Genomic DNA, 17165 nt, shown 5'->3' with positions numbered 1-17165 from the left:
ACATTTGAATGCATCTGTTGGAACAGCAAATCAAGGCCCCAGTGAAAACCATCCAATGCATTTTATGAGACCTCCATCTGTAACAGAATGCATCATCTAAAACTACTGTTCCCTTTGTCTCCTATCCATCTGGAAAAAAAAAGTGTAAAATGAAAAAGAAAACAGCATTATTTTATTTTCGTAATTGCTACATTCATCCAGTGTGTAGCATATGTAAAATACACAATAAAAATTGTAAACAACTAAAAAACAAAAACCTGTACTAGTCCAAAAGAATAAGCCCACAGCTAAAATGTGACCGTTTAAATGTGATTTTGTCCATTTAAACCTAATGGGTATGTCCAAAAAACATAGTGAGATGCATAATTAAACAGCTTTATATAAGCTCTAACTCACCAGGTGTGAAATCAATATCTTTTTGATGGTTTGATTGTGGCTGAAGCCAGAGCGCTAACCGTTCTCTCAACATACAATATCTGTCCATCAATGCCATGCAAATAGCATTCAAGAATCTCTGAATCTCTAAATGTCAGGTTTAACACACAAAAGAGCGCACGGAGTGACGTATTGAGCCGGCTTCATGATGCCCACCGAGTCTGAAAAGCTTTGAAATATATCGAGCCCCATAAAAACAAAAGCATCTTTGTGCCACAAAAGATGTTTGACAAATGGTTTGATGAAACATTATAGAAACATAACATCTATAGAAATGACGACATATAAAAAAAGCATCCAGTGAATTCAGTCATTATCTCGAGACACACATTTAAGCACATTCAGACTGCATGATGCATGAGTGTGTTTACTGCAATGGCGACGGTGAGGAATTCATCCTCCCTGCAGTTGCAAGATGTGACATTTGTATGTTTTGATAAGTCCCCAGGTGGCAGGATCTCAGATCACCGGATCACTCAGTCACCTGATCCAAATCATTGATTCTCATTGGGTATCGCTTACAGTCCAACAGCCGGACATAAATAATTGAGAGCCATCTCTCCGTCTGCATTCAATTTATCCTTTAGAGGCATCCTTCACTGAGTCTCACACACATTTGCATATTATATATATATATATGTGTGTGTGTGTGTGTGTGTGTGTGTGTGTGTGTGCACAAACACATATAAACAAACATATACATGAACACAAGGAGAAAATAATAAAGTTTCAAATAGTTTGGATGTAATACATTGTCTATTTCAAAAGATATCTTTAACAGTTTTTCATCAAATCTTCTATCCACGTGTAAACCCCACTTCCAATATCTGCTATGGAATGAAAACTCATATGAGGTACATGGATCTCATCACAACCTGAGGAATGAAGTACAGTCGCTGTGTAGCTCTAAGAGCATTGATTGATTAAGCCCATCAATCTCTGTGGTCACAGGGCCACAAATCACTATGATTGGTTAGTGTGGATATTAGGGTGTGCAATTACACATGGAAAGTGTATGGTTTCACAACACTGACAATAAGAAAGAGAAAGGTGGGGGCTTGGTTACAAAACAGAAACAGTTCCAGCTAAAAAACTTCTGGAAATTCTTTTTAATGCCTTAATAGCAGTTTCATGCCAACTTTTCCAGTGACCAGGGAATATAGAAAAGGCAGACATCGATATCCCAACCTCAAGTATTTGGGATGTAACTTGCACTGCACCATTTGTGCTAAAGACACGAATGAGACTATCATTTTGAGGAGAAGCTATTACTTTCTCAAGTGATCAGACGATTTTCACCTGATGGATGATTCAGAGAGAATATCATAGAAAATTTGTGGTGGACTCTTTTGACCTGCACCAATAAACATTCACCTAGCAACCACCCTGATTGCCTTGGCAACTGCAACACCTTGTAAAACACACAATTCCTTAGGCATCATAGCAGCTAGTTTTGCAAGGGTGCCACTCACATTTTCTTTTTCTCTAGAAAATGCAAAAATCTACTTTTGACACTGATATCATAGTATATTATAAAATGTATACTTGCATGAGTAGTAGCTCAAATTTAACATGCTTTAAGTAAAATCAGACATTAAAACCTTTTAACATGCAGTAAAATGGTTGAAAAAAATCCTGATCAGGGTTAACTAAAACTATTTAAAAAATGTTTGTTAATAGAAATAAAGCTGAAATAAAATTTAAATAGTAGATGAAAAACATAAAAATGTAATGAAAATTTGAAATATTGCCTTGACAATTAAAATTTAAACAGTTGAAACAATAAAATTATTAACTGGAAATAAATAAAAAACCTAAAACTGAGTAAATAAAATCTGAATATAAAAATGTAATAAAAATCTAAATATTTAAAAATAACAAAATATATATTAAAAAATTACAAAAACATCAAACAAAATTAGAAAACAAATTAAATAAACAAATTAAATTAAACTAAACTGAAAATATAAAAAAAAGCTAATGCAAAATATTAATAAAAACTATAACAGAAACAATACAAAAAGGAAATTAATAATACAAAAATTACACTGGTCATAATATTATTTTATTACATTATATTTTATTTATTAGTTTAATCAGATCAATGCTATAATTGATATAAAAAAACTACATTTACAAAATAATAATAATAATAATAAACTACACATAAACAATAAAATATAAATAAAATAAAAATAAAATAATCCCTGTGCTGTATATACACACACACAGACTTTCTAAATAAATCTGTGTTCCGTGCACATAAAGGTTTGTCTAAAGGAAGCAGGCTGACAGAAGCACCAGTGGTCTGCCACCCCGTCTCCCAGCATCCCCGGCAATGCCACTGTTACCATGGAGAAAGTCACCACCTGATTTGAGGTCATCTCAAGAGCATATGGAAAAGCTCTCTCTCGCTTTCTCTTTCTCTCAATCTTTCTCAAATCGTTTAAAATGATAAAAGCAGGAGAAAGGCATGTTTCTGAATCTGAACAGACCTTAAATGCTCAAAAAATAAGATGTCCCACAATCCTCTAATATAGCCATTTTATTACACGCTTTACATATTTTCCTTTCACAACACCTTGTTTCACTGCTGCAAACAGACAGCAGGTAAACTAACTACTGTACCATGAAAAACAGCAATTAAAGTAATATCTGCTGAACATACCAACAGCACTGCAACGGGAGTGAATCATACCTGATGTGCACGCTCACATTTCCATCCCAAACATAATTACATACATGCGGCTGTGTGTACACACAATCATCCTTAGTCAAGCGGACACACACACACACACACACACCGGTGCATTATGTAAACAGAGCCACCTGGATCAGACAGACAACACCTACTACTCACCACATACTCCATGGTGCCTTTGGGCCTCTGGAAGGATATCCTCCGGACATCTTTCCTCTCCAGCGCACTCTTTTTCTGCCCGGTGTCTGAAAGTAAACGAGGGAGAGTGTGGGTTACGCTAGTCATGGTCCTCCTCTCTCTTCTCATCTCCTCTGCACTCCTCGCGGTCTGTACCCCCCCACCACCACCCCTCGTCCGTTAGCATCAGCCGCGGAGCGACAGAGAGAGAGAGAGGAGGCTTGTTAGTCCGCCAGCCCACACAGACACACACACACACACACATACACACAGGGGAGTGGCTCTCGGCTATCACTGTGTGCTTGGATACACCTCTCCAGCCCCGGTCTACTGGGACGTATGACCCGGTCTGAGTCTAAGTTTCCCGGTGACAAGAAAATGCCATTAAACGGACGAGATGTTTTGTGAACGGGTTATAAATGTCATTTTTATGAGCATACTTATGCGGGGATCAATGCACTATGCCGGCGGATACCATATGTGAACGTCTGTGAGTTTATAGAGCAGAAGATTTGATTCTGATATTTGGACCTGCCTAATAAAATAAACTACACTTGCATTTGGGTGATTTATGTTTGGTTATGATTGGTGATGATTAAAATCTCCACTTAATGACATTTAAAAGAAATTATATTGTGAACATCTTTATTCTTAATGGTTTTCAGATTTTTTTTCTATACTAAAAAAAATCCATAATTCAACTTAAGTTTTTAAGTTGCTGCCTTAAATTTTTAAGTATAATCAAATTAACTGTATAATCATTATTTTGATGAATTGAAGTAGCCTAATGGAAAAACATGTTGTCATGATTTATTGATCTTATTTTTTTATAGTGAAGTTAGAAAAATCACAATGTTGTGGTTCCTCATTATTTTTCGGTATAATGTATTAAAACGAAATGTAAAATAATGTAAAAGTAAAATAATGTAATGAAAATAAAACATGCCTATTCCTTGCCTAACTCTCCAATTTGGTTACAACTAAAATCATAAAAACATGAATTATCACAAGTTCTTAAAACTATGAAACTCAAAAAACAAATTTATATAGAGAATAATTTCTAATCAAACCTTAGTTTTGGTAAATGACGCAAAAAATTTAGAAAAATGAATTTGTATATTTTGTATAGCTAAAATGCAAGATAATGGAGTTGGACAGATTACATAAACTACATGGCCGAAAGTGGGCATAGTTGAAGAAATACTATATCTATAACAAAACAAAGCTCATTAGTTACAGAATAAACATTGTAGCTTTTATTTCTGCATAATTATAATTTCTGTCACAAAACTGAACAAATCCCATTTCCTCTTGTCTGTACATTTATTGAATATTGATGTTTAAAATATTTAATTGTGTCTACACCAATTTCACAGAATACCACAGATTTTGCCAAAAAGTCCGTGCAGAAAATGTGAACAAAGTCATTAGTGATATACTAATAAACACCCTGCACGGCTGCACAATGTAAAAAATGTCTTTGGGTTTATTTTATTTTTAACCAATTTTAATTTTCTCAGTATTGTTTATGAATCGACAGATTCTGTCGCATTAAAAAGAAATAATTCTCTTGGTCACAAAGGCTGCATTTTTAAAATAAAAAAATACAGTAAAACAGTAATATTGAGAAATATTATAATTTAAAATAGCTGTTTTCTATTGTTAACATATTTTAAAATGTACTGCATTACTGTGATGCAAAGCTGAATTTTCATCATTATTACTCCAGTCTTCAGTGTCACATGATCCTTCAGAAATCATTTTAATACACTGATTTACTGCTTAAGAAACATTTCATATTATTATCAATGTTTGAAACAGTTGTGCTAGTTAATATTTTTGCGGAGACTGCATTTATTTGCATTGTCTTTTTTGCGGCCACTTTTGATTAATTTAATGCATCCTTGCTGAATGAAAAAAAAAAGTCTTACAGACCTCAAACTTTTGAACAGTGTAATACCAAAACCTCAATTTGACACAAGCAGCCAACAAACGCTAGTCTAAAAGACCACTGACAGCAAATCAGCCATGACATTCCCCTTGCTATCTGCTCAGGACAAGAAATCACAGCTCTGAGCCTCCTATTATCTTGGCACCTTCCGGCATGACAGGTTATTTTTAGAAGCAGGTTCCCACCAGTGTCGGAAATGGCCCCCTGACTGATACCCACGAGCAGATGCCTTCACAGACGCTCGCCGACGGGGGTGAAGGGTCTCTGGATGAGAATGGAAGGTGTCCACTTTGACACGGGCTTCCTGTAGAGTTTAGTTTCAATTCACCCCAGACAAACTAATCAAGATCACCTGAAATGGTACGAGCTGGTGGAATACAACAGGGTTTGAGCAGAATTGAGGATTCCTGATCGCATTCATCCGGTAGCTGAACTTTCAATTCATACTGCAAATGACAGGTTCTTCAAAAGAAAATCATCACCACTAGTAGTCAAAGTATAAGACAGAACTTCTCTTAACTAGGCTTGAGTGTGCATTAAAAAACTCATTCTCGTTAAAAGACAACTCAAGGGATGATATATACTCTCTGACCACATCTGATTGTTCGTTATTCGAAGATTAAAGGAAGCTGGTGTGGCAATTAAAGTCATTCTTACTCAGTGTAAGCCTGATGTAAAGACGGCGTACCAGGATTATTTGAAATGCCAGCTGCACACTTCAACCCAAATGAGAGCCCAGGGACTTCTCTGTCAAAGCACCTGAGCTAGAGGCTGAGGGGAGCTGAGGATACAGCATGAGCATTAAACACGACTTACGCAGGCCAATTTATTCCATGGTGTCCCTTTTGTCCCACAAATATCCCATCATAATGAAACTGCAAGGGCCAGCAGTTTAAGCCAAGCTTTAAAGGGACCAGATATTGGGGATTTAAAAAAAGGATTTTACTTGCTCAGTTCAGTGCACCATTTAGAAACAAAACTGCCTTTAAAGAACTTTCAGATGAATACTAAGCTGAAAAAAGGCAATTCCAAAACAGGCATGGTTATGATGTCAGAACAACAAGCATATTAAAGGGTTAGTTCACCCAAAAAAGAATTACTCGCCCTCATGTTGTTCCAACCCCGTAAGACTTTCGTTCATCTTCGGAACACAAATTAAGATATTTTTTATTAAATCTGAGAGCTGGATCACTCCTCCATAGGCTTTTAAGGGATTGAAACTTGCCGGCCCAGAAAAGTTATTAAAGACATCGTTAAAATAGTCCAAGTGACTACAGTGGCTCAATCTTAAGTTTATCAAGCAACGAGAATACTTTTTGTGCGCAAAAAAACAACAAAAATAACGACTTTATTCAACTATTCATTTCCTTCTTTGTGGGCCTCGAGATAGTTCACGTAGTGTAACAGCGTAGGGCTTCTGTGCTGTACAGTACGTCACACGTACACTGTAAAAAAATTGCTGTAGTTATGCAGCTGTTTGCCAGTAACTTACTGTAGATTTAAATTGATGTATATTTAGTGGCAACAGTTTGTTCAAAGTTAAATGAACATTAAACATTAACAAGTCTTTGTCTTTACAGAATAAAATGATAAAATAACAATCTAATGCAAAGCATTCTGGGAACCAGAAATCTTCATCAACCTTTTTCTGTTTTTTTCCTTCAGATTTTGGTTCCCAGAATGCTTTGCATGAGGTTGTTATTTTAATTTTATTCTGTAAAAATAAAGACTTGTTAATGTTTAATGTTCATTTAACTTTGAACAAACTGTTGCCAGTAAATAACATAAATTTAAAACTACAGTAAGTTACTGGCAAGCAGCTGCCAGTAATACTGTAATTTCTACAGATTTTCTTTACAGTGTAGGCTCACTATTGGCCGACCCTGGTCATGTGTGTGATGCATGTGTGTGAACTATCCCTTTAACATATGACCGCCTATAATACACATGAACACATTCAGTATTCAGCAACTTGGCCCGCCCTAATGAACGGCACCGTGAACTACACCAGTATGCAGAGGTTAACCAATCATGACAGATATAGGGCTTTTGAGACTGCGGAAGTCATTAAAAGTTGCATTTTCAGTTGAATTTGCAGAAACCACTTGAAACATTTGTCGTGTTGATTACTTTTGTTTGATTTGTTCATTGCAAACACCTGAAAGTCTAAATTTTGCCAACAAACCTGATTTGCAATGGGGGCTGAATAATTTAGATTGCAACTGTAGAGAACTCTTTAAGGATTAGTTCACTCCAGAATTAAAATTCGGATCATTTACTCACCCCCATGTCATGTGCGTAAATTATCAGGAAATTTTAATTCTGGAGTGAACTAGAGTGTCAGGTTGAAGAATGTTTGAGGGAGGATATGGCCGTCTAAATAAAGATTCTTACACTTTAAGAAGGCATTTTTACAGTTTCTATTCTCTTGCAGTGAGATTTGCTGGAGACCAAAGCGGGGAGGGTTAAAAAGTGTGTAGGTCAGCTGTGAGAAACACCAACTCAGCAGTCTGCTGTCTCCTCCTATCACCTGTCACATTACAGGCGAGTGGAGCAGGACTCTGGAGTCATTACATGGATTTATAAACCGCTGTCAATCAAAGTCTCTGTCACTCCCTCCACTCCCCAGCTGCGGGATAGCACGAGTTACTCGAATCAACAGCTTTTAGAGTGGAGATTGATTATTGCTGAAAAGAGGTAGAAGGTATCTGGATTTATCATAAGACAGCTGTTTCAATAAAATAAAATATAAACTTTACATGCAATCAATCACACAGAATACCCTGGCAACCACACATGTTGAAACATGGTTCAAACAACACCTGTGAGAATGTGACATTTTTTACAATTTACATTTACAACGTGACTAGGTATTGAATAAATTGTTAACAAGCATTTGAAATGTACTTAATAGTATAAACCAAATCATTCCATGTTTCACACATTTTGGCAGTTCATCTGCATATTCTAAAGTAGGACATCTGTCACAGCAATAAAACAGCCAGCCTGCAATTAGTGTCAATCACTTTTAGTGAATCTGCAAACGAGAAACGAGTCCGGAGGCAAGTTTAGATTTGTGATAGAAAAAGCTTCATATATTGAGTCAAATTATCCTTGCACATAGCAGCCTCACTTTGCTTCTGCAATAAATCTGTGATATATGCCATGTAATCCATAGCTGAGCTGAAAAATAACATTTAAAATGTTTAAACAGTTCCACTACATACCTGTCTTGAACATGCTCGCAGCTACATCAACGGAAATCAATTGAGAAGAAAAAAAGGACTCCAATTCGAGAGGAAAAGCTCTTTCATTTGTTATTCTGCTTTAGACTGCTCAATCCAAGCAGGAATTTTGGACTCTTGAAACTTGACTTAACAAACTTTTGACAGCTGGCATGATGCCTGGTAAAGGAAAAAGTAGGCCACAAGTAAAGTCAAGTCAACCACAGGCAATTGTGTCCATGATTTGTTGTTTTTATTTATTTTATTTTATATTAATAATAATAATAATAATAGTGCAAATACTCAAACAATACCATTATTTACTATGGAATGGAAAACACAAGTTTAGTTTAATACGGTTTAATTAACTAGCATTTTATTAATATGTTACCTATCTAGAGGACATACTGCAAGTTTAATACACTCTCTGCTGGCTCATCTTAGTAGTGTCTGAAAATAGGTAACCTGTTTTCAACCCATTAGAAAAACCAACAATTTAGATCACTTATTATTTTATATTTTATATTAATGTCACTTATTTCATTTAAGATAGATGAAAATGTATATACATATATGTATCAGCTAATCAGCCAATCACATGGAGGCATTTTCTCCAACATAACTGCCGCTAAATGCATTTAGGCATGTTGACATGGTCAAGACGATCTGCTGAAGTTCAGACGGGAAGGAAGGGGATTTAAGTGACTTTGAATGTGACGTGGTTGTCGGTCCCAGACAGGCTGGTCTGAGTATTTCAGAAACTGCTGATCTACTGGGATTTTCTCAAACAACCATCTCTAGGGTTTACAGAGAATGGTCAGAAAAAGAGAAAATATTCATTGAGCAGCAGGTCTGTGGGGGAACATGCCTTGTTGGTGACAGAGGTCAGAGGAGAATGGCCAGACTGGTTCGAGCTGATAGAAAGACAACAGTAACTCAATAACCAGTTGTTACAACCGAGGTCTGTAGAAGAGCATCTCTGAACGTACAACACATAAAATCTTGACGCAAACGGGCTACAGCAGTAGGAGAACACACCGCTGTCTCTCCTGTCAGCTAAGAACAGGAAACTGAGGCTACAATTCATATGGGCTCACCAAAATTGAACAATAGAAGATTGGAAAAAGGTTGCCTGGTCTGATGAGTCCTGCAGCAACATTCGGACGGTAGGGTCAGAAGCATGACCATGATGGATCCACCCTATCAACGCTTCAGGCTGGTGGTGGTGTAATGGTGTGAAGGATTTTTTTTCTTGGCACACTTTGGGCCTCTTAGTACCAATTGAGCATTGGTTTAAACACCACAGCCTTAGTATTGTTGCTGACCATGTCCATCCCTTTTTTGACCACAGTGTACCCATCTTCTAATGGCTACTTCCAGCAGGATATCGCACCATGCCACAAAGCTCAAATCATCTCAAACTGGTTTCCTGAACATGACAATGAGTTCACTATACTCAAATGGCCTCCACAGTTTCCAGATCTCAATCCAATAGAGGACAGCCGAAAAATCTGCAGCAATTGCGTGATGCTATCATGTCAATATCAACCAATATCTCAGAGGAATGTTTCCAGCACCTTGTTGAATCTTTGCCATAAAGAATCAAGGCAGTTCTGAAGGAAGTTCCGGTAATAAAGTGGCCAGTGAGTGTATACACTGTGTATGTATATATGTTGAGGAGGTGCGCCACCAGGAGGAAGCGGACAGGTGTGCTAGAGCGGTGTCCCAAGCCAAAGAAGGCCGCTGGATGAGGTGGGAAGGTGTGGAGAGGAGGAAGATCACTTGGAGCGAGGTGTGGAACATGGAGTCCAATATGCTGAGCTTTACCAACAGAGCCACATATGATGTCCTGCCCTCTCCAACCAACCTACATCTCTGGTTTGGAGAGAATCCAGCCTGCCTCCAGTGTTCTGCCCCAGCAACCCTGAAACACATCCTGGTGGGCTGCAAGACCAGCCTTATGCAAGGCAGATATACCTGGTGCCACAACCAAGTGCTGAAGTGCCTGGCTGCTACACTGGAGAGTAAGAGGGTAACTGTCAACGCCATGCCCCAGGAAGCCCAGACTACCATCCGGCAACCAACATCCTTCGTCCGGGAAGAGGAGAAAGGGTCGATCAATCGATTGCCTCCAGACTCATGCCCACTGAACGCAGCTCGGGACTGGGAAATGCGGGTAGACTTAAGTCAGAGGCTCACCTTCCCACCCGAAATTGCAGCGACCAACCTGCGCCCAGACCTGGTCCTTTGGTCCAAATCCTGTAGAAGTGTCTACATAGTGGAGCTGACAGTCCCGTGGGAGGAAGCCATCGATGAGGCATTTGAAAGAAAAATGTTGCGATATGCAGAGTTGGCTGCCGAAGCAGAGGACCGGGGATGGAAGGTAAACTTGCGTCCAGTGGAAGTGGGCAGCAGGGGCTTTGTAGCTAATTCCACCACAAGGCTACTAAAGGAGATTGGAATCAGAGGACAGGCTCAGCGGAAGACCATCAAGGACCTTGCAACTGCTGCCGAAAGAAGCAGTCACTGGCTGTGGCTGAAGCGGAAGGAGACTGTATGGGCTGCCAAGTGACCTCATGGAGCCTCCGGTGCGACACACACCTAGGTCTGATCAGCCTGTGGTGGGCCAGCCTCGGGTAAGGGTGTATTGTGATAAAAGACCGAAACACCCAATGAGGCCGGGGTGCACAACTGAGGATGTGACGTATTGGAGGCATCAGGTGGTCATCCCCCAATCCAACCCCACCCAAGAGGACATCTCCAACAACAACGCTTGCTGATTATCAAGGGATTTTAACATCTAGTCCTAGTAAGCATATATACACACTGTATGTGTACTGTATATAAATATGGGCAAGTCCGTAAGTTTTCACAATATCATGCAGAAAGACAACAAATAAACACCATATTTTATGTGACACATACACAAGAGTGAGTATGGGGAAGTAACACTCTCATTTTACATCCACTCTATTTTAGTGTTTTTCTTCAGAAGCTCTGCGTCCATTGCACTTCACTTGAGAAGATTACTTTTTGAGTATGTGTGTGTTGTGTTTGTGAGGGAGCTACATACAAGCGCTAATTCTGAGCTGTAAGGTTCAATCTCCAATAAAGGCACAGCTATAAAAGGCTTTAAAAGCCAAAGAATGCCTTACTGTGCTTTTTCCTTTAACCCTTGATGTTCCTGAAAATGGAGAGAAAGCATCCAAAACAACAAATATACTGATTGCATCACTCATGTTCAAAGAACAGTTAGATGCAAGTTAGATGCAACACATTAGATGCAAGAACAACATTTAGGAACATGTACAAATGTGTAAAGCCTCAGGGAAAATTCTATATCTAACCCACACTTACTGCTAAAACATTTATAAAAGGCATTTATATGAACTCTGATGTGATGCTGCTTAAAGGAGTAGTTCACTTTCAAGTGAAATTTACCCCATGATTTACTCACCCTCAAGCCATCCTAGGTGTATATGGCTTTCTTCTTTCAGACAAATACAATCGGAGTTATATTAATAAATGTCCTGGCTCTTCCAAGCTTTATAATGGCAGTGGATTGCAACCAACAGATTGAGGCTCAAAAAAGTGCATCTATCCATTATTAACGAACTCCACACGGCTCTGGTTGGTTAATAAAGGCCCTCTGAAGCAAAACGATGAGTTTGTGTTAGACAAAAATTCATATTTAACACGTTACAAAGTAAAATTCTAGCTTCCGGCTAACGGCCATACGCAGTCTACTTGTACCTAAAGCGCAACTTACGCAACTTTTGACGTCGGAAGTAGCGTAGTGCGTCATGGCATAGCGTAAAAATCAGCAGTACGTCGCATTTCTCGCATAAGTTACGCTTTACACTTTAGTCAAATCCGTATGTTCGATTGGCCGGAAGCTAGTTTTTTCACTTTATAAAGTTTTAAATATGAATATTTTTCCTACACAAACGCATCGCTTCAGAAGGCCTTTATTAACCCCCCAGAGCCGTGTGGAGTTCGTTTATGATGGATAGATGCACTTTTTTGAGCTTCAATCTGTTGGTTGCAATCCACTGCCATTATAAAGCTTGGAAGAGCCAAGACATTTATTAACATAACTCTGATTGTATTCGTCTGAAAGAAGAAAGTCATATACACCTAGGATGGCTTGAGGGTGAGTAAATCATGGGGTAACTTTCATTTGTAAGTGAACTACTTTAAGACAGCGAACAAATCACCATGATTAACAGTCTAATTAGTCTGATTTACGGCATCTAGTACACTAGCCCGGAGGAGATATGATCAAAGAGCTTTGATTAAAAGATTTTCTCCTCAGACAGTTAATAGGGAGAGACACCCGACTGCTGGAGAACTAATAGCAGAGCTGCATCATTAGACTCAGGAGACTGAACTGAAGCCTTAGGCTGGCGTCGACCCTGCCCTGTAGGTAACAATGAGAAACATTAGCCGTAACGGAAGCGACGCTGGGACGTCTCAAAACACCTCTGATATCTGTCCTTTGGGAAAAAATCTTGCTGAAGTAATTACTGCATGCTCACAAAGTTAACTGAGCTAATGGCGTGACTCTCTGGGTATGAAACTACACACAAATGCACGTTTACAAGCTCACCTGAGGGTACAAGAGCATTTATTCACCACCATAACAGCCAGTTCTCCTAAAATGGCCATTAGGAAGCTTGATGCATCATGGCTATTTGTAGCCGTACTCAAAAGATCAGACGCAGTTTGAAAAGAGCAAGACTATTTCGGTGCATTATTTATGGTGAACTACCTTGCAAAATATTCTTATGCTTGCAACTTTAAAATTGTTTGGTCTAGAAAGCCTTCTGAAACTTCACAAGAACAAGGTAATCAAAGATTTGGAAAATGTCTCCTTGTTAGGCCCTGATGAAATTGATAGTGATGAAGCAAAACTGAAAGTTAGGCTGATACTTGCCAAGTCTTAAAACATAACTCGATTTTTATTTTCATTCACCACAAAGATAGCAAACAGTAAGTGAGGCTATATTTTGCGAAGAAAACTTGTAAACTTCTTATAAGAAACAAGAGGAAAAGTATATGATAGAACAACAAGGCTAGCTTAGGACATGTAAATCAGTTGACCCTGAAGACTGGAGTAAAACTGGACTGTGGAAATTCAGCTTTGCCATCACATTTAAAGTCCCCATGAATTCAAAATTGACCATACTTACTTTGTTTGCCTAAATTGATCGTTTTGTGGTGAACAATTCATCCATGCAAGTCAATCCACACAAAAAAATTTTTTGGCTTCGTAATCTTTAATCAAAATCTGAAATTTCCCCTCCCCTCTGCGTTGGAGGACCTTGCCTGATGACGTAGGTTTCACGGTTTGGGCGTCTTCTTAACATCCGTAATCACGCCCCTCCAACTGACAGTAGACAGGCTGAATGAAAACACCTACTTTTCTAGATCCAATCAGGTGCTAGTTGGGGAAAAAGCCACGCCCACCATTTTGCCTCATTTAGTATTCCGTTTCTCTCGGAAATACGTCACAACACTAGAGAAAAGTCGTTTGCAACTTCCGGTTCACGGGGACTTTAAATGATTAGTAGGGCGATATACGATATTGATATTTATCATAATATTCAATTACCTACCCTTCATGGGGAAGAAAATGCTTTGCACATATTTGTTAAGACCTTGAGAATGAATGTAAACATTCATATTGTTCACAATTAAACTTCTAATGTAAGGCCCCCATGGAATCCACTTTATTACCCCCTAAATTCTGTATTTTCCATTTTATTTATTTGGGATTCTGTGTTTTATGATTTGATACAAGTTTATATAAACATTAACAATGTAAGCAAGCTTTTAAAATGTAATGAAATGAAAATATAACATTGATTTACAACAAAACATTACATTTTTATTTTTTGTCAAATAAGTTTAAAACATGGATGAAAAAAAACTCTTAGTTGTATGATATTTCTTAGAAATAATAATATTATCATTATTACTTTGAAAAGTACAAGTATGGGCTACAGTAGTGATATATTTCTGTCATAATTTCTTGAAGTTAAACTGAACTTTTATTTTGACGGTTTAAAGTGAAGATCTTTCCGTTTCAGTGTGTATTTGATGGTAGTTTTTCTCAAATGAGTCATGAAGTGACTCTCCAAGAGGCTCTGGAGATGAGTTCATGTCCTCATATATTGAGACGGCAGATGCTAAAAGCACCGTGAGCATCACATGTGTGAGTTTGTGTATCCTTCATTCACACATAGACACGCAGAAATCACTTAAATAGCGACATGCACTAACTGGCTGTTCTAGCATTTATTTCTGTTAGATTAATCCATATAGAGTAAAAATGTCCAGAGCTTATTACCATTATCTAAGTACATTTTATTGCGATCTCAAATTCATCAAATCATTTATTGCCCAGCCCTATATTTTATTTAAAGTGTGTTTATTATTGTTACTGTAAGGGTTCTCTGTCCAGTCTAGAAGCTGGAGAACCTCCTACAACTCAGGAGTAATTACTCTGTGTGTGTGAGTGTGTGTGTCCACAGAGGGATGAGATCCTCTTTTCTCCTCTGATTACAGTCTCAAAGGTATCCATTTCCCTCTTACCGCAGGGCCAGCCAGCCAGTTCCTGTGCCAACACTGGATTAAGCATAACTAACAAGTCTCACTGGAATATTCCTTTCCATTGTACGATAATGTTCATGTTAATGTGCTCGATTTGCACTAGAAGTGTTTTCTAATGCACCATAACATGCTCAGTAAGTAAGACTACACCCTAAAATCATTAAATACTTCGATTAAAACAAATACATAGAGTGATTACAATACTAAAAATTAAATTAAATTAAAATGCAACATAATAACCCAAGATGAGCTGTTTTGTTCCTAAAGAACAGATTATAATAACATAACAAAAGTGTGCAGAAGGGTTACTGAAGATGTAACGCACCTATGGTATAACCTCGCTTGAGCTCTCCACGTCGAGGACTACGAGCCTTTTGGATGTTGGTGGTATTGATCCCCTTTTCTTCAGTTTTGGCTGATCTGGTCACGTTCTGTATCATGGGCGACGCCAGCAGGTCTTTGACGAATGAACTGGCATAACTCTCATCAGGGATGTCCACTGACTGGGACTTTTTCTTCAACCTATAATATAGAAAGGAAAAAAATGTGCATTTGATTTAAAGAATTTCAACTAATAAGTCTTTATTTTTAAATTTTTTACATATACACTTTTAAAACAAATTCAGCAAGGATGCATTTCACATCGATCAAAAGTGACAGTAAAGACATTGTTACAAAAAAGTTATATTTCAAATAAAGTCCTTTTGAACTTTTTATACATCAAAGAATCCTGAAAAAAGTTTACTCAACTGAAATCTGAAATCACAGTTTACTTAAGAATTTTAAGCAGTACAACTGTTTTCAACATTGATAATAATAATAATACATAAAAACGTTTCTTGAGCACCAAATCAGCATATTTTCTGAAGGATCATGTGACACTGGAGTAATGGAGTAATGATGCTGAAAATTCAGCTTTGCATCACAGGAATAAAGTAATTTTTAAAATATATAAAAAAATAAATATAAAAGTAATAGTTGTAATAATATTTAATTGCAGCTTTTACTGTATTTATGATCAAATAAACGCAACCTTAGTGAGACTAAGAGACTTCCTTCAAAAACGTGGAAAAAATCTTACCGACCTCAAACTTTTGAACGACTTTTGTTTGTCTTAAATTTGCAGTCACATATGTTTTAGTTAATTTTATACATTTATCTGTTTATTTTTGCCCTGAGGTCCAGGTTTTCTTCACCAAAAGCATTAAGCAGTTTGCTTCTGTACCGTCTTTTGCAAGTGAAATGAGCAACATCTATTTTTTACTCATATTTTATTGTCTCTATATGAACTCAATGACATCAAGCATCTTTACTGGAATACCACACAAAATCAATACATATTGAATTCTGCTTATTTTGCAGAGTGCATAAAAGAAGCCATGATAAACATTTTTAGTGCCTCTGCCTGAGAGTTCTTTTGGATTTGCAGCAGAAAAGGCAGAAGACGAAGACCAAGGGCTTCAGACGGCACAAGTGATGGGGTCAGACAGGCAGCCCTGTCTAGATGTACTGACCTAGATCAAGTCTCACACTCACTCATTCACCCGAGCAATGAGCTCGAGACAATTTCATGGGTCCTTTCAGGAATTAACCAACCACCCACTGGTGTCTCCTGCTACCAACCAAGTTCAAGCTTAACACTCCTTCTGAAAACATAGATATCCATATTGAAAAGTGTCATGGTAATGTCAATAAATATTGACAAAATAAAGCAGTTTGCTAAAGGATATTGCTGTTGACATTGGTAAGGAGGCTAAAAAAAAAATCAGGCTTCATTGTCAGGGCTAGATCACCAGCTTTTATTGTCCCACAGGGAGACATTAAGATGCCATAAATCTGGGCTGAACTTATCAGCTAATGGACTCACTCTCATTTACGACATGCAATTGTCACGGTAAACGTGAAACTGTTCGCCAGAGCCCTCTCCATGTCAACAGTATTTAAGTATTATCTGAGGTTTCATTAACAGAAGGTAACCGTCCTCTGCAGAATGACCTAATTGCTTGTGGTTTGAGAACTTCCAGAGCAAACAAAAGAAAATGTATGGCCAACTCGCATGGAA

General features: G+C 37.9%; 1 protein-coding gene across 2 annotated transcripts in view; it reads right to left on the bottom strand.

The window, feature by feature from the left end:
• oxr1b (oxidation resistance 1b) overlaps window positions 1-17165 on the bottom strand; it is a 57142-nt gene that overhangs the window by 27995 nt on the left and 11982 nt on the right. For both annotated transcript variants that reach the window (XM_056268330.1, XM_056268331.1), the window contains exons 3-4: window positions 15429-15625; window positions 3296-3381 (exon numbers count right to left, since the gene is read on the bottom strand). In XM_056268330.1, the coding sequence (XP_056124305.1) occupies window positions 3296-3381; window positions 15429-15625 (283 nt within the window). The remainder of the gene's footprint in view (window positions 1-3295; window positions 3382-15428; window positions 15626-17165) is intronic.

This window comes from Rhinichthys klamathensis, unplaced genomic scaffold, assembly GCF_029890125.1.
Source record: "Rhinichthys klamathensis goyatoka isolate OS25496 unplaced genomic scaffold, OSU_Roscu_1.1 h1tg000271l_1, whole genome shotgun sequence".
In the NCBI taxonomy this organism is placed as follows: Eukaryota; Metazoa; Chordata; class Actinopteri; order Cypriniformes; family Leuciscidae; genus Rhinichthys; species Rhinichthys klamathensis.
The sequence above is the reverse complement of the archived record's forward strand: the minus strand, read 5'-3'. Positions and strand labels throughout refer to the sequence as shown.